Source organism: Megachile rotundata, chromosome 4, assembly GCF_050947335.1.
Source record: "Megachile rotundata isolate GNS110a chromosome 4, iyMegRotu1, whole genome shotgun sequence".
In the NCBI taxonomy this organism is placed as follows: Eukaryota; Metazoa; Arthropoda; class Insecta; order Hymenoptera; family Megachilidae; genus Megachile; species Megachile rotundata.
Genome location: NC_134986.1, coordinates 6,076,771 through 6,100,172, shown reverse-complemented (window position 1 = coordinate 6,100,172; position 23,402 = coordinate 6,076,771). Strand labels below are relative to the sequence as shown.

The window sequence follows — 23,402 nt, the reverse complement described above, 5'->3', positions numbered from 1 at the left end:
CATCGAATCCTGTAACATTTTCCCTGCGAAACGGCCAAGCAGAAATGAAATTTGCCTCAGCAAATATGAACAGCGAAATTCGCTCGATCAAACATCAAGCTTGTTTCGATCGTTATGTTAACGTCATGAGAACGGTTTTTCAAGTAACATCGCTTCAATATGAACTTCCCGGTTAAACTGAGCTCTCCATTGAATCTGACTAGCGATTGTCTTTCGTGAGAATTCCGACCTTAATATCGATCAATATAAATAATGTGACAATAACTTGTACGTCCAATTTTGAATGTCATGACATAAAAGTATGAAGTGGTACTTATTGTATATCAAATTGAAGCTTTTGGTGCGATAAAAATTGCTATATATGGGATCAGGTATCATTAATATGAGAGTCTTAAAACGAAAAAGAAGACTGTGAAGATGGCTGCGTATATGATCGAGTTTGGAAGGGAAATTGCTTGTCACAATTTCATGACATAAAAGTATCACAAAATGGCACTTGTGACACACCAATTTAAAGGTCAAAGTCTAACAAAAATTAATGAGTATAGTTCTCATTAATGTTTCTCACATAAAATGACTGGATATCAATTTTAGTATAGAATATGTTCATTATGTGTAAACTGTCTCATTTCCAAAAGCAATAATTCAGAGACAATTTCATGACATAAAAGTATTTCAGAATGACACTTATGGCACATCAAATTAAAGCTTAAAACTTGATGAAAATTAGTGTATAAGTGCCCCTTCAATATACTTAATACAAAATGGCGGATTCATTATCGAAGCAAATGCATTCAGCAGATCATAATTTAGCATTGTCTGTTCACAAAGAAAGAATCTGCCATTTTGTACTGAAAATTTTTATAAAGCCCTTACAGAACTAATTTACCAAAACCTTAAGCTTGAAATCGACTTGCGAAAAGTGTCATTTTATGGTACTTTTCTGTCATGAAATTTTGTCATCAGTATTGAATCAATATACAAGTTTCACTCTGATTTATTATTAGTTCTAATGATTAGTTAATAATATTATAACAAGAACATTTATGAAATCTTTACGCAGTTATTTTCGTTGTACTTGAAGCTTAAAATTGAGGTATGATTCATTTTATGACCCTTTGCTGTCATCAAATCCTGTCACGCTTAACAAACTACCCTCTATCAACTTCGTTACATGATCTAACCATATTATTTAAAAAATTCCAACGATTGCTTACCACTATTATTTTCTTGGAGCTTCGATCTTTATATTGATATATCACAAGAAGAATTTGCTGATACTTTTCTGTCATAAAGTTGTATTCAAACATCACGCGAACTAGTGTTACTGTTGAATCGGATCGTGTCAAGTTAAAAATCAAACAGAACATACAAGTCGTAAAAAGTGTAAAATACGTTCATCTTCTATTCAGGTAGTACAAGTTTCATACGAATTCGGTCGATTCGTGGTTACGCGTTGGTAAGGCAGAACGTTACATGTATCCGTAAAGGTGTTCGGATGAAACGGATTTTACGAGCTGTACGCCAGTCCCGAAGCTTTAACCTTCAGGTTATAGCAGCTTAAATTCAGTAGTACCGCCTAAAAGTACCTTGGAGCGGGATGCTCGGGATTCGCTTTACGGTTTCGCAGGAAACACCTTTCTCTTTGGAAGAAGTACTCATAGTAACTGTTCCCCGGGGTATGTACATTCGGCTACTAAATGTGCACACGCTACGATATTATTTTCGTCTGCTTCGAGATCTTCAACAGAGAATTCGTCGATTTTATTTATGGAAACGCTGAATCCCCTATTCATTCTTCTAGCAAAATACTGTTTATTCCTACTGTGTTTTGGAGAACACTCGAACATTTGACGTAGACGGCAAAAGTAGGTGGAGCTTGGTATTATGGTCATTTTTGATACTACGATATTTTTGTATGTTTCGAGATCTTCAACAGGGAATTTGATGATTTGATTTATGAGAATATTGAACCTCTTACTCATTTTTATAGCAAAATACTATTTGCTGTTACTCAATTTTAGAAAATTTTATGAACGACTTAAATAACTGAATTAATACAGAAATAAACAGTATTATGGTCATTTTTAATACTACATTACTTTAGGTTGCTTTGAGACATTTAAGGCAGAATTTAATTTATGAAAATATTGAACCTTTTAGCCATTCTTATAAGCAAACAATATTTAAACTTACTAAATTTTAGAAATCTTAACAAATAATTAAAGTAATTAAACTAATATAGAAATCAGGTGTATTATTAGAATCTTTGCAAACATTTTACAAAATTTGAATTTCAGTTTTCACCAAATTTTGTCAATTGACAAATAAGTTGAATTTATTTACAAATAAATGAAATTGAATTTATCGAAACCATTATGTGAAGCATTTCAGTTTGAATTATTGCAAAAATAAGAGTTTTTAATGTATTTTTCTATTGTTATCTCCAATTTTATATTATCATTTCAATCCTTGATGTGGGCCCTCATCAAGGTTAATATTCAACATATTTTATTAATCTACTCCACAAAATTTGTGATTTAATAATTAAGTATTCAAATATAGTTAACAAATGCATATTATATCCTTTGCCTCTTATTTCTACAATCATAAAGATAGAAAAATTACAACACTTTAACTAAAAATGTTTCGATACTTCTCTAAATTATTATACAAAGTAAAACAGCTGAAGAAAGAACTCAAATATCTGCTTAATTTATTGTTGCATAAAATGTCATTCTCTCAAGATAATCGTGAGTCGATTTCAAAGTCATTTCATTAAATTTGAGACATCTCATTTCATTCTGTGTTAAAAATATTCAGATACAGTCACATGCGTGGTCTATGAGATGCTTTAAATTCAGATGAGATACACTTTCTACAAAAATTAAAACAAAAACCTTGTTAATTGTTAATTTCTGTAATGTTTCTACTTTATCTTGTTTTCAGAACTATTTAATTTACCTTAGAATAAATTTAAATGTATTACTCTTTCTGGGTTAGGTTTCGCAAATATTGGATTAGCCAAACAGTTGTTTCACTTCTTAAACAGATATTACAAATCTTACATATGTGAAATTTGTAATTGATTTTGGTATACAAAATTTAATAATATAACATGCGAATTATATTTTCAATCTACGAAACGAATTGATTAGAATTTTTATTTCTTTATTAACTATATTTTCCTAAAACATACTTGTATGCACTATTTCAAGAACGAAATTTCACAAACCAAAACACCATTTACTACACATATCTTTTTCGAGTTCAAACAAGATTTATCTTTCCAAAAATATAGTACAGTACTCCCAAACTTATATCTTTCGCCTCTAACCATTTAAACGACAAAACTTTCATACGACTTGACGAAACTCCACTGCGGACATTGTATTTTTAACAAGCTACCCCAAAAGCTTCAGATCCATGCACATATTTATTGAATAAAGTTTCCACATGAATTGAAGAAACGTCTAAATTGACAAGAACGATATAACCTTCCCGCCAAGCCAATATTTAGGTGATCATTGCCCAGAACACTGTACTTCATGCTATTTTTCTCCCATTATCAATTCAATATCTTAAGTAAATTGCAGACCGAGTCCCAAACTCTGTTTCCACGAAGCGGAGAACTCTGCTGACCCATTGGATCACTGGTCGGAACCGAAGTTTCTCCAACGTGTGTTCAATTAATTGAAACGATCCAGCTTTAGGGACACGCCCATTCACATTCGAAATTCTCCAGGTTCTCGTTAGCTGCTGGTTGACCAACTTGGTCAGTCGTTACTTGTCGTTGAAAGAGGATTCAGCGTTTCCCTATCTCCCCCTTTTGTACCAAAAGCTCGCCATTTCTCTTTCTGTTTTCCTGGAACAGCCAGATCCACGCGTCTGCGCTGCACTTTTTCTCGCGTGACGATACGGTTTCCCGGATATCCGACAGAAGTTTCATGGAATTCAGGGGATCAACTCGATTAAGTGATTTCGAGATAAACTGCCGGTGATACTCGAACTGGGGACTGCGCCTTCGAAGCACCTGGTTAACGATTATGTCACATCGGATTCGATGAGGAAATTTTGTACTTGGATCGGAAATTCGATGGGAATTGTTCGGGGTCCTTTTGGGAAATGCGTGATTCCGGGCAATTGCTACTTCAGATAATCACTCGGCGTTAATGGTAGTTTGCGTTGAATGTTTTACATTCTCAATTTGGTGGTTAATTGAAATTCATGGAGAAATATTTGATATCGATTTTGCTTTGTTATTATTTCACATTTACGAGATACATAGTTGTATGGCAATTTTCATGCTTGATTGATTGATTTTGATGGGTGTCGACTGCTATGATCATTGGCCCAATTTCATGCTTGAGATTCAAATATTTTTTGAAGTGTAAATTTGTTGCTAACTTAATTAAAATGGTGGTCTATTTTTTTAACTTGGTAAATCAAATTTCCAGCTATTAGTAATTAAATATTATTGTATGCCTCACAAATTTTATCTTTGTGAAATTTAAATCTTTTGGTTATTGATAACTTAGTAAATAAAACGACGATGTATCGATTTATAAATTTCTTTAAAAATACCTAAGTTTAAAATTATTACGATTGTAAGATGGTACGAGAAATCAGAAAATGTTATAAAATGCATTTTGAATACACTAAAGTGAGCGAAAAAAAATGTATTTATGTCTACAATAATTTTTCAAAAATTAAATCCTCAATATTTCCCATAAAGTTGTTGCATATCAAATGGCAGATTTTAGAATACGTTTGACACAAATTCATGACATAAAAGTGTTACAAAACAACAATTGTGATACATCAATTTGAAGCTTAAAGTTTAAGTAAAACGACTACGTAAAGGTCTCATTAATATCCTTAATACAACATGGATCTTTGTTAAAGCAAACAATAGATGTTGCTAAGGTGTAAATTTAATAATCCATTGTTTGCTTTAACGAAGATCCACTTAACCTGTATTGTGATTATTATGGAAATATTTAGGAAGTCACTTTCATCTCAAGTTTCAAATTAGAGTGAAATGGGTATTGTGTAGTAACTTTATGTCATAAAATCGTGCTTGATGAGAGGATAGTAAACATTTTCATTCTGATGCGTTGTTTACTATAATGATCGATTAATTATGTTATATTAAGAACATCAATGAAAAGTTCGCATGGTCACTTTTTTTAAACATTGAGCTATAAACTGACGTGCCATAAGTGTCATTCTGTGATATATTTCTGTCATTTTGTGCCAGCTTCAGATGATCAATATACAAATTATTTTTTTTGTATTGAAACTTGTTCTAATAGACAAATGATTATTTTGTACTGGAAAATTTTGAAGAGAAAACTGTTCTTTTTAACAAATTTTAAGGTTTAAATTGATATATAATGAACATTATTTTGTCATACTTTTATCTCATACAATTTTGTCGAACCCTATATGCTCTTAAATTAATAATTTCTTTATTTCAAATTATGGTGGTTTTATTACAAACTTATTCTATTAGGAAATTTAAAAATGTAGAAACTTACTTTGAAATTTTTAGATTGTAGGTCTTTGAGATGTTCGAAAGTTTTAAAATTTGAAAATTTATAGGTTTCGGGTCATTAAAAGTTTGGAGATTCAGAAGGTGGCTATTTTGGAACATGACGACTTCTGAATTTAAGAATTTTTGTAGGTAGATATTTTGAAATTTGATTATTTTGGGACTGTGAGGTCTTGAAACTTTGGAATATTAAAAATTTTTAGAATATTGAAATTTGGGACCTTGAAAACTTTAGAACTTCGAAATTTTTAGACCTCGCAACTATCTGACATTTGAAAGTTCGTCATTTTAGAATTGTGATATTGAAAATTGTGAAACTTTAGAAAGCGAAACTTTTAAGAGCCAGAGATGTTTAAATTATAATATTTTAAATGTAAGAATTTATAGAACATTAAAATGTCAAAGAATTTAGATCTCTAAATACTTTAAGACGTTCGAATTCTAAAACCATGCAAATTTCAGACATTTGAAAATTTGTAATTTTAGAATTGACATTTTGTAATTCTGAATAATAAAAATTGTGAACCCTTGATGAGAGATAATTATAACAACTGCAAATTTTGTAATACACAAATTTCAAGACGCTACAATCTTGAAATCTAAATATTTTGCAACCACAAAATTTATAAGAACTCATCGCAAACTTGATGGCATAGTTATACCCTAGAAATTTCACGAGCTTGTAACTCTAAGATATCAGAGCGTTCCGCATAAATGTCTACCGATAAAACCGCCATAGCTAACGCAATATAACACATTCGGTCCATTTGATATGCAATAACCAAACAGCGCCGTAAAGGCAGTGCTCATCTTGCAGTAACTCGGGCGGAAGTTCTCTGTGGCATAATCCAAAGATACCGTTTCGAGTTCGTCCGGTCGTGGCGGTTTAAATCGTGGCCCAGCCTCGTTAATCCATTATTCAGCGAGCGGATCGGAAATTCCGCAACTATGCAACGCCTGGTACGTGACGTGGTCTCACAGTGAGAATGCGTAATAATTCGTCGGAGTGGCGAACGGTGTATTCAACGCGTCGATCGATTCCGTACGGCAGCGATGGAAATCGGGCTGACAGCCGAGCAGCGGGCGTATCAATTTCGCGGGCTAACAGAACGCGCGGCGAGCGCCCCGACGCTCCTCGCGTCGCCGTTAGCTCGCCTCTAACTGTATACACGGTTGCAGCCTATTAATATCTAAAACTAATTAATCTAGGAGGCTGTGCGAACAAGTGGCTGAGAACGGGAACGAGCCACGACGTCTTCTTGCCGAAAATCCACTTTTCTTCGGCCACATCGATCAAAGTCGACCGAGGTTCTTTGTTGCCACTCGAAAGAGAAAAATTATCACCGATTTTTGGAACTGTGTCAGATGTGTTATCGTTACGTTCTTTCACTGCATCTCTGCTAGGAACATTCCACCTGCTTGATCAACCTTCTCAAAATTTACTCTTTTGTGTAAGCTTTTATCACCGAAAATTAAGTTTTGTGCATTATACATTCTCTTATCTATGTTATAGAAGTATATTTATTTTTCCTAAATTATTTCTGAGAATTATATCACTATTTTATATTGCAGAAATGTTTAAATTTATAAATAATGAAGCTGTAATGTTACACTGTGTTAAAAGTGTATTTACGTAAAGAATTTATGAACAGATCAGACACTTTTTCATTTCTATCGGCGATGTTTCGGAATTTCGCGATGATTGAGACACCGAATACAGCGATATCGGGAACAGAATAAATACGATTTATAGACTGTCATGAAACGTTCGAGCCCCGTTTCGGAAATGCAAGTATTGACAATAACGCCGTGGCTCTCCCGGTATTTGGAAAAAATGAACATGACTGATATAAATGCAATAAATGCCTCCGCGTAATCGCAATTTATGTATAAAATGTACGAAATAGCAAACACGAATCGACCAGTTTCCCGATAACCTTAAAATGTATAAATACAAAGGGGAAACGGTTCGATTCGTTATACAAAATGTACAAATCTACCAGACCTAGGATCAAAAAACTCTGCAGGGAAGAATATTGTACGCATGTCTACCTACGATGTATAAATATGTACAAAATGAGAAATATGTAAATAGCACTGGGCAAGATACTGGGTCTTAAAGAAAACGCATGCATTTCAGGGATATTTAATAATATACTCTATGTATATATATGTATATATATACCATAGGCGTGTTTCAGTGTGTGAATCAGAGCTGGGCATTGTTCTATTGTAAACGATATTATTTAGGAATAACGAATAATTTTTTGGTAAAGATTCATTTGAATTTTTCAAATTTTTATTATAGTTTGAATTTTATTATAAATTGATTGACAATTGAATTCTGGTTTGGAATTAGAATTATTTATTAAAGCTTGATAATTAAAAATTTTAGCCTATAACGATATTATTGTATAATAGTAGTACTATAGTAATACTACAATAATTGTACAGAGGTAATAAACTAGTAGTATAGTGTTAGCATGGTAATGGAACAGTAATAGCACAGCAGTAGTAAAACAGAAATATAGTACTACTATTGTAATAATTTTACTACTTCTACACATGTATAACTAGTAATATAGTCGTAGTATAATACTAATATAACAGTGTAGCAATAGTATAGTAAATACATAGTAATGATATAGTAATTGTTTAGTGGTAGTATAGCGGTACTATAGAAATTCTGTAGTCGCAGTATAGTAACACTGTAATAATTCTACAGTAGTATAGTAATACTATAATTATTCTATGGTGATAACACAGTAATACTACAGTAATTCTATAGTGGTAATGCAGTAATATTATAGTAATTCCACAATGGTTGCGTAGTAATATCATAGCAATTCTATAGTTGTAGTATAGTGATGCTATAGTGATAGTACAATATTGCCATAGTACTAATACATTACCAGTACAAATATTGTATAGTAATAATAGTATAGTGGTAGTATAGTAATTGTATAGTGGTAGCACGGTAGTAGCATAGTAGTTGTATAGTAGTAGCATGCTAGTAGCATAGTAGTAATATAGTTGAAATATAGTAGTAGTATAGTAGTAGTAGTAGTATAGTAGTATAGTGGTATAGTAGTATAGAAGTACAGTAGTACAGTAGTATACTAGTACAGTAGTATAGTAGTATAGTAGTATAGTAGTATAGTAGTACAGTAGTACAGTAGTATAGTAGTACAGTAGTATAGTAGTATAGTAGTATAGTAGTATAGTAGTATAGTAGTATAGTAGTATAGTAGTATAGTAGTATAGTAGTATAGTAGTATAGCAGTATATTAGTATAGAAGTACAGTAGTACAGTAGTATACTAGTACAGTAGTATACTAGTACAGTAGTATAGTAGTATAGTAGTATAGTAGTATAGTAGTATAGTAGTATAGCAGTATATTAGTATAGAAGTACAGTAGTACAGTAGTATAGCAGTATAGCAGTATATTAGTATAGAAGTACAGTAGTACAGTAGTATACTAGTACAGTAGTACAGTAGTATAGTAGTATAGTAGTATAGTAGTATAGTAGTATAGTAGTATGGTAGTATAGTAGTATAGCAGTATATTAGTATAGCAGTATATTAGTATAGAAGTACAGTAGTACAGTAGTATAGTAGTATAGTTCAAAAATATAGTAGGAATATAGTAGAAGTATAGTCGCAGTATAGAAGGAGTATAGTAGGAGTGTAGCAGCAATATAGTAGTAGTGTAGGATTAGTATAGTAGTATCGTAGTAATACTATAGCAGTACTATAGTACTTACACAGTAATAGTATAATAATAATACAGTAATACTACTCTAATAGTACACCAATATTTTAATAATAATATGGTAGTACAGTAATAGTACAGTAGTTCCACTATACCAATCTTTTATTACGTTTCTCCTAATTTCTCTCCCCTCATAATAAAATTTGCGAATATAAAAGCCAATTTTTTCTATATTTAAGTAAAAAAATTATTCGTTATTCGTAAATATGCCCAATTGTAGTGTGAAATAAAATGTGTATATAACCCTTTTAAGATGCGAAGCAACACTGGGATCATTTTTTACGTACCATCGACGATTCGAATCAATTTGAATCGGAAAAAAAGGAACGTACGTAAATTGATTCACGATCGACGTACAATAGGCGTTGATTTCTGAAACATTCTTAAAATCTTAACTCCTCGAATGTTTCGAGGATATTTTCCCTTTTGCCGCGGCGTTCTTTTTAAGATTTAAATTATTGATTCTCAGAACGATATGGATTTATTTCGTTCGATTCGGTTTTAATACGTTCGAAAACAAAGAGAGATTTTAACGAAGTTTAATTCGGACAACGGTCGGTCGGAGAAATATTAAATGAGCCTAATTTGGAAACAGGCTTTAAAGTTCCGACGCTTTAATCTCTGCGATCGGATGATTGGGTGTAATTGTAGCGAGAATGTGCCGGATTATGGGAACGCATTGTACGTGCCACGAATTAGCTCGATTTTGTCGTGTTCGACCATTTTGATATTTTCCACGTTTCGATATAAAAGTGATTGAAAATTTTGCAAGATCATTTTAATGTATTTTCAATTCACTTATAAATTAAAAAACTCAATTTAGGTATAACTTATCCGATTTATTGATTTTGTTCGATTTTTTATAGACTTGATCGAAATTTTTAGACTGATATTTTTTCTTCTCACAAAAATTAAAAACATTAAACATTAAATTAAATTATTCACTAAAAGTGTACAGCAATGGATAGTTTACAATTTTTCATATGCTTGTAGAGCATTATTTTTCGAATAACAATAAATTAAATTAGAAATGAAAATTTCTACTGATTTCCATAAAATTGCTTTTTAGTAAAATTGGAATTTTCTATTAAACTTGGCTGAGCACAAATTTTTTTTTTCATACAGTCAATATCAAACTGTATTTTTCAACATTTACATTGTTTCGTCTCTCACAGAATTGCAATAAAAATTGCAATTCAATATCGAATAAAAATTTATGAAATAAATTCAACAGTGTAAGAATGCACGTCACGAAATATTTAATAATTCAGAAAATCTACTATGATCTTTATGAATAAAATTTTCTAGGTTATTAAATTTCATAATTTATTATTACATAAAACAAAAATTGTTACAAATATATAGTTTCGTACAGAAAGAGTTTTCATTATTCAAACAATTATTCATTGAACCTTACTGTCTAAAATTTTATTTATAATTTAATAAAATTGCATAATTTTGCTTTCTGAAATATTTTGCTCGTTAAAATAACTTCACCTCATATAAAAAGAATGATCTACATTTGAGAACATAACAAAATCAAGCAACTCGTGACTCAAAATTTCGAAAAATCCGAAACACGCTTCCAAATACTCCAGTTTCTATAGTCCTCCAGGAATTTAACACGAACGCGATGTTTTATAGTGTAATTCTATTAACTCATCGTTCTGTATCACCCGATTGAATTTCTTTTTCAAGAATTATCAAATAAACTCGTTGTACCGTGCCCGATAAAAAAAAGGAATCGTTTTTTTATTCCGGGAACACTTCGGTGTAAATTAAATTTAAGCAAACGTTCGCGCTTTTTTTTAACGAAGAAAGAATAGGTTCGATCTTTCTGATGGGAATTTTTACTTTGTACCCAGGTTAATTGAGTTTCTCGATTTACCGTGCTAAACTGAATTTCCTATGTAAATGGAGCAAGATTCAGTTACCTGTTGTACATGAGTATGTCTGGCTTCCAAAGCTTGTTTGGTGTAATTCGAAGGTCCTTCACGCCTCCGTACTCGGATTCGTTCCATTGAAGGTTGTAGTCCATCCATTCCTGGAACAGTCGGACAACATCGTTAACAAACAACAAACAACCTCGCATAATGAAGAAAACTTCTATTTAATTACTTCCCATATTGTTTGAATTTTATTCGGAATTCTGTGCACCCTCTGTGACGTTCAGATATACATTTTTTCTGTCGAAATGTTAAAATTAAATTTACGTAATAAACAAAATTTCATTATAGTTTATTTTACTTTATTTCTACTCTCAATGTAATGCAAATGTATTTCTGTCGAATTCGGAGGTTCATTAACCTAACCTAAATAAGATCGTAATATATGAAAGTTAATTCAACATTTCTATTTTTAATATAAATCCTATTTACAATATACATATTTGTCTGTGTATTGTAAGGATTCATGAGTATAATTTAAATTTGTATAATAAAGAAAATTATTATTTATTTTATAAGTTACTTCAATTTTATCCTTTACCACCAATGGTCAAACATGTAGATTTCACTGGTATTTATATAAATTATAAATTTTTTCAAGATTCATTTATGATTGTTACAGATTTGAAACGAGTAAAATAGAATTATGTAAAAAATTAGGTCACTCCTTCTAACCTTGAAAAAGTTATATCTGAAGAGGTTAAAACGGAAAGGTTGAAACTTTACTATGAAATTGTTACTTTCACTTTATGTCAGACAAACTTTTTTCATGTGAAATGTACGAAACTTTAACATTAAAAATGTAGACGATGCAGTTAAAGTTCTATTCATAAATTCAACTAGTTAAGATGTGGACTTGATACTCTCTCGTTTCTTCAACAAATTTCATAAATTTTTTCAGAGTGAGACCTTGAATATAATACTGAAAACATGATAAATCATATCCGTAAATTATTATGCTGCATTGGACGACTTCTTTATGCAAAATTAATGAAACTGTAATATTAAAATATGTACACAAATAATAGATTGCACGTCTAGCTATAAATGTAAGTATACCAAGTGCAGTTTGTACGTTTACTCGTTTCATCATCAAATTTGATTAATTTTTTCAGAGTGAGACCTTGAATATAATACTGAAAACATGATGAATCATATCCGTAAATTATTATGCTGTATTGGACAACTTCATTATGTAAAATTAATGAAACTAATATTAAAATATGCACACATGTAATAGATTGCACGTCTAGCTATAAATGTAAGTATACCAAGTGCAGTTTGTACGTTTACTCGTTTCATCATCAAATTTCATAAATTTTTTCAGAGTGAGACCTTGAATATAATCCTGAAAACATGATAAATCATATCTGTAAATTATTATGCTGCATTGGACGACTTCTTTATGCAAAATTAATGAAACTGTAATATTAAAATATGTACACAAATAATAGATTGCACGTCTAGCTATAAATGTAAGTACACCAAGTGCAGTTTGTACGTTTACTCGTTTCATCATCAAATTTGATTAATTTTTTCAGAGTGAGACCTTGAATATAATACTGAAAACATGATGAATCATATCCGTAAATTATTATGCTGTATTGGACAACTTCATTATGTAAAATTAATGAAACTAATATTAAAATATGCACACATGTAATAGATTGCACGTCTAGCTATAAATGTAAGTATACCAAGTGCAGTTTGTACGTTTACTCGTTTCATCATCAAATTTCATTAATTTTTTCAGAGTGAGACCTTGAATATAATACTGAAAACATGATGAATCATATCCGTAAATTATTATGCTGTATTGGACAACTTCATTATGTAAAATTAATGAAACTAATATTAAAATATGCACACATGTAATAAATTGCACGTCTAGCTATAAATGTAAGTATACCAAGTGCAGTTTGTACGTTTACTCGTTTCATCATCAAATTTCATAAATTTTTTCAGAGTGAGACCTTGAATATAATCCTGAAAACATGATAAATCATATCTGTAAATTATTATGCTGCATTGGACGACTTCTTTATGCAAAATTAATGAAACTGTAATATTAAAATATGTACACAAATAATAGATTGCACGTCTAGCTATAAATGTAAGTATACCAAGTGCAGTTTGTACGTTTATTCATTTCATCATCAAATTTGATTAATCTGTTCAGAGTGACTGAGACATTGAACATGACATTGTAAACATAATAAGTTCAACCTACAAATCATCACAAAACATTGATCTTTGTGCTCCAAATTAATGAAAGTGATATATGAAAATACAGTAGGCTACATCAGTATGCTACCAGTGCACCCACGAACAAAGTACATTGAAGGAAATAAAGAGAAAGCATTATTCTCGAGTTAAACGGGTCTTCTTTACGTTTGATCAGGTTAGATCCGTTAAATTCGTAGAAGGACGAACATCATCTGAAAACCGTCGTCAGGTGAAAAAGAAAAAGGGTCACAAACCGGTAGTTCTGTATATTTAAGCGCAGCAGTGACTTTTTTTCGAGGAATGCGCGACCTGGTTTTATGACGTTGGTGTGCAAACTGCATAGAAAGCACGTCGTTTTATAATGTATACTTCAATTTCCGGGTCTGGACGGTGAGTCTCGGCGTTTGCTCATTAGATTACGCGGCTGAACTGCACAAACGAGGAATTCAGAGGGTGAAAGTTCGCCTTCCGTTTTCCAACAGGGCCTACGGAACGCATCGTGTGTCTGCCTCGAGATTCTCAAGTCCCTTTCCTTTCTGCTTACGATTCGACCAAGCCTGCCTGTGAACCATGCAAACGAGGCGTAACGAACGCTCTTTCGAAATAAAATTTCGTCTCAACGGCACCGCACAGAGCACCTTCTATTTGCTGCCAGTTCAACCTGTCGAAAGGAGTTTCGCCTTTTCGGAGATTAAAGGATTGCGTTCCTTTTTTTCCTTCTTTTCTTTATTGGCGAGAAACTATTTTTTATACTTCAACGTTTCGATCGGATTCGAAAGCAGTTTCCTTGCCTCCATTTGTAAAACTTCGGCTATCTTTTTAATCCTTTAACTGCGGGTGTGGTTTAGGAACCACGTTTTAAAGTATACCGAGGTGGTGTGGTATATAAATAACGATAATTTTTGGTAATGGTGACTGTGGTTTATATGCCACCAAAAATAAAATAAGTACAAAAGAAATTTTTTCAAAAAGACTCTTGAGGAAGAAGATTAAATAAAAGCTTGTTGCAGGAACAGTACCCGCAGTTAAAGGGTTAAGGAGGTGGACGCAGTACGTTGCATAAATACATCAACCCCCATATTTCCAATAACTTAAGCTTTCGATAGGAAATTATGGTCAGTGTTAATACTAATTTGTAGTATGCAATAAATTGTGTGGAAATTAACAGGAGCCTTAAGTCAGGTTTCATACATTTTCAATCTTCATTTTTTATGAAACTGAAAAATTGTTTTTAATCAGCTGAATATTTACGGTAATATCCTAAATTTTTATACACATAATTTATTATTTACCACGAATTAGTATTCATAGCACATTGATCATAATTTTCATGTATGCTGCGTACTGTAGACACGATTTAAATTGAATAATTTGGTTTTGGACTTATTGCAATAATTCAAGTTATGAAACTTTTTAATAGCTATTAAAGGAATGGGAGGAACTATTAAGGTAGGGAGGACTATTAAAGGGGTAAGCATAATTTAAATTTGAGTGATTCCGTCCATTATTATTACATGGAAAATTTCGACCACTGCTAAAAGAGCTATTAAAGTGATATGGAGAGACTGTTAGGGGTGCAAAAGAGCTATTAAAGGATAAGAAAACTTTCAGTTCAAATTGGTATGGTTTTAAGGAATTGTTCCATTATTTTAACACAAAAATTTCGACATTTAAAGAAAAGAGAAATTCTTAAGTGGGTAGAAAAATACTATTAAAGTTTGCAAAAGAGACTTAAAAATTAAAAGAGTAGAAATGAAATTTGAATAATTATGATGTAAAGGATTTATCTTGTTGTTTCAACAATTATGTGGGTTAGGTTAGGTTCGTTTAGGATAGGTTGCATTAGGTTAATGGCGAATCAAACTTATTAAAAAAAAGTGTCTTCTAAACATTTACAAAATCAGATAAAAATAGAAATAAAATTGAAATAATTTACTACACAATTAAATAACATTATTTTTAATTGTGGAAAGTTGGGTTAAATTAAATAAAATTAAGTTAATAAATTTTTGAATTCATCAGGAGGAAAATATATCTTAATTTTCCAAATCTTTAAAAAAAATATTCTGGTACAATTCATTATATAACATAATTTGTAATAAATTTTATAATTTATCATTCTTCTATTTCTTCCAATTCCTTTGTTTAAGTTAGACTCAGTTTTTCCCTCCATAATTATAATGAATGGTAAATTAACTTTAAATCGAAAACTGTTTTAAAACACTTAGGCTAATTTTTCGAATTTATCAAAAGGAAGATACGTCTTAATTTTCCAAGTCTTTACGTGCATAATATTAAAAAAATAATGTATTACCAACAAATAAATATATTATGAAATTTGTATCAAATAAACAAACTATTTTTAATAAATTGTATAATCATTTTATTTTTTCAAATTCTTTTTCATAGGTCTAAATAATTTCCCTCCATAATTAAATGAGTAATAAGTAAATCTTGAGTCGAAGACAGCTTTAAGACGCTGTAAAATGAAGGTTTGTTCAGCCTTCAGCGTCATTAACGAATAATATCTGAACGTAAAATAGAATTTTATATTACTTTGTGAATGGTCCAACGTAAATTCGTAATGAATATTAACTAAGGAATCGCTTCGTTATGTTCCGAGACAAACAGCGGATGAAAGCTTTTCAGGTGGGTAATAATTCCTCCACGATCTTTGAGGTGTAATTCTGAAAGAAGGGTTATAAATTTTATGGTGCATCCATTACTTAACGCCACTTATCACCACGCTCCTATGCACGGAAAATCGTTTTATATTCATCATAATTACCCCTTCTACTGGGCAGCCGAGGTAAAATTGTTTCATCGACGTTGAGATAAAGATTTCAATGCTGAATACATCTTGACTTCAGAAAAATCTCTGGAAGGCATTTTATCATTTGCGAGTAGAGAAAATGTCATTGTAATGTGAAAATCTAGTCATTTATTCAGGAAGTAGAATTTATAGTAGGAAGGTTTATTCAAATTTTTGAGGTACAGAGAGAAAATTTTCATTTTATGTAGTATTGTAGATTATATATACACTGAAGATATGGTATTAAATTTTACAATTGCAACATTCTATTTTATGAATTTTGTAATTTTGAAATTTCGTAAGTTTCAAATTTTATTAGTCCGAAATTTTTTGATTCTTCAACTTTCTAGTTTTCTAATTTAGTTTACTGTTGTTCTACTTTTTTAATTTCTACATTTCTTAATTTGCTAATTTCCTAATTTTTCAATTTCCCAACTTCTCAGTTGGCAAGTTTCCCAATTTTTCAAGTTCCAAATTTCCCTGTTTTTCAATTTCCCAATTTCCCAATTTTCCAATTTCCAAACTTTTCAGTTTTCCAATTTTCCAAGTTTCAAATTTCCCTGTTTCCCAATTTCCCAATTTCCCAACTTTTCAGTTTTCCAATTTTCCAAGTTTAAAATATCCTTGTTTCCCAATTTCCCAATTTCCCAATTTCCAAGCTTCCCAATTTCCCCATTTCCTAATTTTCCTAATATCGCAATTTATCAATTTTTCAGTTCCACAATTACCCAATTCTCTAATTTGGCAATTTCCTAACTTCCTACTTTCCACATTTCCTAATTTACAAATTGTGCAGCTTACAAATTTCCTAATTTCCTAATTTCCTAATTTCCTAATTTCTCAATTTCACAATTTTGCAATTTCCCAATTATGAAGTTTCCCAATTTCTCTATTTCCTCATTTTCCTAATATCCCATTTATCAATTTTTCAGTTTCACAATTACCCAATTCTCTAATTTGGCAATTTCCTCATTTCCGAATTTACTAATTGTTCAGCTTACGAATTTTCTAATTTCCCAATTCTCTAATTTCTCAATTCCCTAAATCTGTAATATCCCAATTTCCAAATTTCTTAGCTTCTTAATTCTAATTTTCTATTTCGACAATTTGATTACTTTTTAAATTTTCAAGTTCCAATTTTCAATTCAATTTCAATTTGTCCTATTCTCTTAACTACTGAATTTCTGTCTTACTATTTCTCAAACTTCCAATCCTTCAATCGTCCAAATTTTCAGTTTTTTTATCTCTTAGTTTTCTAAACTTACAATTCGCTAATTTTGTAGTTTTACAATTTTTTAATTCTCGAATTCTCAAATTTCTCCTTTCTTAATTATCTAATTTTCATACTTTCAACAGAATTTTACTCCGATCCCTATGTTTTCGTGTTTAGTTTATAAATTATAATATTATTCTTGTCAACCCGCAAAGTGTCAAGCAGTGACAATGTAGCCCTTTTAGTCCTCGCACACGCGAAGCACACGCAGGAGTAGTCAAAGACGGATCTTGAAGAAAGCGAAAGAGGTAGGAATCTAATAATACACGATATTCGTTCCGGGAACCCTTAAGTGTCTTATTTTACACCTTGCTCTCATGCATGAATTAATTCTCAAAAGCACACGAATCATTCTTAACGTCAACAGGTACGTTTTCAGTAAACATACTGTCACTTATAAAAAAAAAAACATGAATTGCTAAGATTTTCATACTCCACTCAAAAAACTCATACTTCAAAGATAAATAAATTTTAATAAAATTCGACGCGTCGATCGATGGTCAAATTGTTTTACGAAGTTTACAGAACTTTCGGTCTCAGGTGTTCTTTTACTGTAAAATGCAGGAAACTTTGTGAAGAAACAATTACTGCAGTTTTTTACAAGAATATCATAAAATGACTAATCGGAGTTCATAGAGTGTCCATTAAAGGAATTTTATTCAATGTTTATTATATACAGGGTATCTCTGTAAATATAGAAAAATGTTACAGTCAAAAGTCGATCTTAAGTTGCAGACCTCAAAGGAATATAAGATGGTGGCAACAATATAAGATGGTGGTCAACAAACAAAATATATCTGCAATACTGTCTAATCTCTATACATAATCTGTTCATGAAAAATTCTGACAAAATGCAATTATTTATATAAAGTTTTCTATCTCTACCTATTTATACGTAGACACAAATTTCAAAATTTCTTATTAACCCCTTGGCTTATAATATCGGGTCAGACTTGTGACGCACATTGTGACAAACCTAAATCATATTTCCACAAGGATTAAATTTCAATACCGATTACAATATGCGCTACCAAAAATTGTTAAATACAAAATATACCGAACATTTCAACTTTTTTCATTTGTCTAAACATTGCAGTGTTAATTAGTGACCTATGACTGACGCAACTGCTGAAGTCATAGGTTAAGAAACTCACAAAAATTTCTTATTAATTTGCAATTATGACTAATGTTACTTTTTATAAAAACAATAAGATTAAATGAATATGAAATTACAAATGAATCTACGAAAACAGTATCATGTGATTAATAATGAAATGTTATTAATCGGGTTTGATAATAACACAAACAAAACGTAATAAAGTGAAAGCGATTCATAATAAAATGTCGAAACGTTAAAACAACCATTTATCACAATATCTAAGGATTTATGGCACGATGAACTGTTCAGTTTTTAAAGAGTGTTTGAATGCGATCGCTCGTAATGTTCCTGCATCGAGAATGCGTGTCCATGGGAAAAGAACAGACATATCTCAATTGGATTATCCCGGTGCAAATGCCCATCGTTCAAGCTGCTACGGATTGCCACATCCATCTTCGGATGACCACAATAGTGGACGTATGCACTTGACCGGCTCTCTCACGTGCATTAATGCAACGCGTGCTTTCGGTTAAGGACCGGGATAGTTGGCGATCTTTCGAAACCGCACTGTTACCCTGAATCTACTTCGGTTACAAACGTATCGATCCAAGGAATTCATTCTGGGCAGTTTGATCTTGCAAAATCACGAATGACAAGTCAAATGTTGTCACACTCGATTAGACTAGTCAAATATTATCAGTTAGATCACTGATAAATGCTGTAATTGATATCACTCGTATTGTCATTCACTCCGTTGACGAGTTTAATTGATATTGATATTAATGATGTTGAATTGCTATTAATATTAATGGTGTTGAATTGCTATTAATATTAATGATGTTGAATTGCTATTGATGTTAATGAAGGTTAATTGTTGTTGGTGTTCAATTTTTATTGCAGTTACGTTTCATTGCTATGGAAGTTACTGATAATTAAAATATTGTCGTTGATAATTATTGACAAGAGAGTTACTGTTGTCGACAAATGGCTGGCTAGTTTTTGTCATTGACACCAGTGGCGAATGAAATGTTATCGCTGGCGTTGCTGATGAATCAAATGTCGCTGACGATGCTGATGAGTCAAATACTGCAAGTGATATTATTGACAAACCAAATATTATCATTGACAAAACTGTAAAATCAAATACTGGTATTGACAACCATTGACTAAACAAAAATTGTTATTAACGTCACTGACAAATTAAATGATGTAAATGGCGTTACTGACAAATTTATTGTTGCTCACATCACTGACTAATCAGATATTGAAATATCACTGAAATAAGTAAAATAGTACTGTTATCGACAATTGATAAAGCAAATACTGCAATTGACAATTACTCACTAATCAAATGTTGTCATTGACATCAATGAAAAGTCTACTGTCTGTGACAACCACAAATTAAATAATCTTATTGGTAACAAGTGATATAATCAAGTATTATTAATAACAACCATTAATTAATCAAATACCCCCCATTACTAAAAAATTAAATATTGTCATTGACATCAATGAAAAATTTACTATTGTCCGTGACAACTACTGTCAAATTAAATACTCTTATTGGTAACAAGTGATATAATCAAGTATTATTAATAACAACCACTAATTAATCAAATATTGTGACCCCCATTACTAAAAAATTAAATATTGTCATTGACATCAATGAAAAATTTACTATTGTCCGTGACAACTACTGTCAAATTAAATACTCTTATTGGTAAACAGTGACATAATTAAGTACTGTTATTAACAACTGCTAACTAATGGAATATTGTGACTCCCATTATTAATAAATCAAATCTTGTCATTTACATCACTGATAAATCAAATACTGTCACCGAATACCGCTGACAAATCAAATGTTATTATTGACAATTACTGATAAATTGTCACTGAACTCAATGCTTAAAGTTTGCTGTAAATAATTACACAATCACTATACAATCATTCTACATAATAATAATACAGATTTTTCATAACTGCCTGGTTGTTAGAAAATTGTATATAAATATTTATAGAATATTTGATAGAATATATTTATAAAATTTAAATATGTGAATATGGGTAAGTATGATAAATAAAATAATCTTACAAAACTTTAATCTCATCATACATAACTATGAATGTAGTGTAAGAACGAAGGGAATTCTATGAAAACAAACTAAAACATCTCAACAATATGAAATAAGTAAAAAATAAAAGTTGTTCACATTAATTTTTGAATAAAAGCTTCCGATGAAAAGTATATTTGCTCCTATTTTATGTCTAACTTTTAAAATTGCAAGGTACATCTTCATCTTTCTTTAAGTAAGTTATATTACATCCTTCTGAACATAATTCTTTAGTTTTTTAAGGAAGTTTGACATAATACTCCAGCAATATAATTAAAAACCTCTCGCGAATGCATTTTCTACCCTAAATATTAATATTAAATATTGCAATTTCAAATGCAATTACCTCCGTTTCCATGTAATTAACCTTTTTAAAATTGCACTGTTGCCACAGTTAAATTTTACGGAAGTTTTATAATAAGGTGTGTTTGTGATGCAATCAACTGAGTTCCATTTTGTGTATGTCGTACCATCATGCAAAAACTACTGAATATTTTTTCATAAAATTTTGTAGAGAGATAGATATAATACAGCAGATGGTTCAGAACAGGTTTCGAAGTAATTGGAGAAGTACAAAGGTCACCGTAAACACAATTTCACGTGAATTTTGGGGGCGAAAAATGACATCAAAACAAACAAAGCAGTTACAGCACCCTCTGTAGCTATCGTCTGCAATGACGATAAACAAGTCTCAGGGTCAAACGTTCATCTGCGCAGGTTTAGATGTCACATCAGATATATTTTTACATGGATTTTATGTTGCACTGTCTAGAGTTGTTTCACCGGACGTGTAACACATTCTCTGTTATAACAAACGCACAAAGAATATTGTTTATCAAAGAGCTCTGCGATACACGTTATTCAACGAGCCAGGCTTCAAGAATTAATCAGCTACGAAATTTCACCACTTTTAATATTCTAATTTAGACAACAGTCTCTTTAATATTACAATCATTACAAAAAGATGTGATTATTGATATTATTTCTGCTTCAAAAATAAAACACATGAATTTCATGAATATTCTCTTATTAAATCTTGCAAGGAATTTTTAATCCCGCGAAGCAGACCGGTAAGTTACAATATTATAATTATTCATAAAACTCTTGGTATTCTAAAAAGAACTGTTACAATAAATAAGTTCCGATAAAAATATTTGCAATAAAAATACGCTGCATCACACATATGAAAACACAATCAACATCGACACAAAATCCCAAACTAGCAGAACAATATCGAAAGCTAATATCCCAGAGTGCGGAAGAAAACCCGATTTCGAAAATGCATTTTGTTCCGAATCGATATCTCAATTAGTTCCTGAGATACGTTTCTCCGTATTGTATCCTCGAATAAACCCTGTTGTTGAATGATGGTTGAAATTCTCTGAAATGCCCTGACCCACATTTTTGCTCGGAAATACGCACGCTGTGCATGGCAGTAGTAATAGTAGTAAAAAAAGCGCTGACTCAATGTCCGTCAGTGACCAACTATAGGTCACTGAACCACTGCACTAGAGAACATGATGAATCGATTTAAACAATGATATTTCAAAACCGGAGCATCCCATCGATATAGTACTGGAACCATCGTAAAGAGGAAGCTTTTGTCTTTCTCGCAAAATAAATTTTGGCGGTGCACAGAAAAAAAATGCGAATTTTATGGAATATTGAGTTTGGTGCATCTCTGATGGTACTTTTTTGTAATTGATTTAAATCAAATCTGAAGAATATTATTCCTGTCAAATCACAATTACTGGTTATTATATTAGAAGTTGTATAAGTATTAAAAATATGTAAAGTCTATAAAAATTATAAAGGGGCAAGTTGTATGCAAAATTTTTTTTATTTGTTAGTGTGAATTGTATTAATTTTGTCACTGTACCGATTATTGCTAATAAAGAGGAAATTTATGTATTTCGCAGAAGACAAATTTTGACAATAGTCGAAAAACAATGAGAATTTTATTAGGGTATTAAATTTGATGTAACTTTAATGGTAATTTTCTTTGCAATTTTGAAAAATGTTATTTTCGATAAATTGCAGTAATTAATGTTAGGTTAGGTATATTAGTATATATACTATAGTTAGTATACAGTAAGTAAGATAGTATGTATACTATATATCATATAATTAATATAAATATTAGAAAAATGTAATTTATATAAAAACCATAAAATAGTAAAATGAATGGAGAAATGTCTACATTTATGTTAAGGGCATGAACTCTACTAATTACTGCCACTTAATTATTGTCAGATGTAACGTTAATGAGGACTCATAAAAAGTACATGTACAAAATTATTTTTCTACTACGTGATTATATTTAAAACTAGAAACTATTCAAAAATTATATTCGTACACATGATATATTGAGAGATAGAAAATTTGATCCACACAAATATAGGATAAATTCGCTTTACCCAAAACGATATAAACAAGTTTACATACTGTTATTCCTAAAAATGAAAAAATATTATATAGTTCATAGGATCGATAAAAATTACATTTTGCCTTTGATTGTATATGTACATGCATGTATTCAACAATTTTTAAGCGTAAAATAATATCGTTACACGTGAAGGAAGTAAACAGCGTGCCGTGTGCGTTT

The 23,402-nt window shown here is 31.0% G+C and overlaps 1 protein-coding gene across 4 annotated transcripts in view; it reads right to left on the bottom strand.

The window, feature by feature from the left end:
• The window catches only part of nAChRalpha6 (nicotinic acetylcholine receptor alpha6), a 389,695-nt gene that overhangs the window by 181,686 nt on the left and 184,607 nt on the right, over positions 1-23,402 (bottom strand). For all 4 annotated transcript variants that reach the window (XM_076530284.1, XM_076530283.1, XM_076530281.1 and 1 more), the window contains exon 5: positions 11,262-11,371. In XM_076530284.1, coding sequence (XP_076386399.1) covers positions 11,262-11,371 — 110 coding nt within the window. The remainder of the gene's footprint in view (positions 1-11,261; positions 11,372-23,402) is intronic.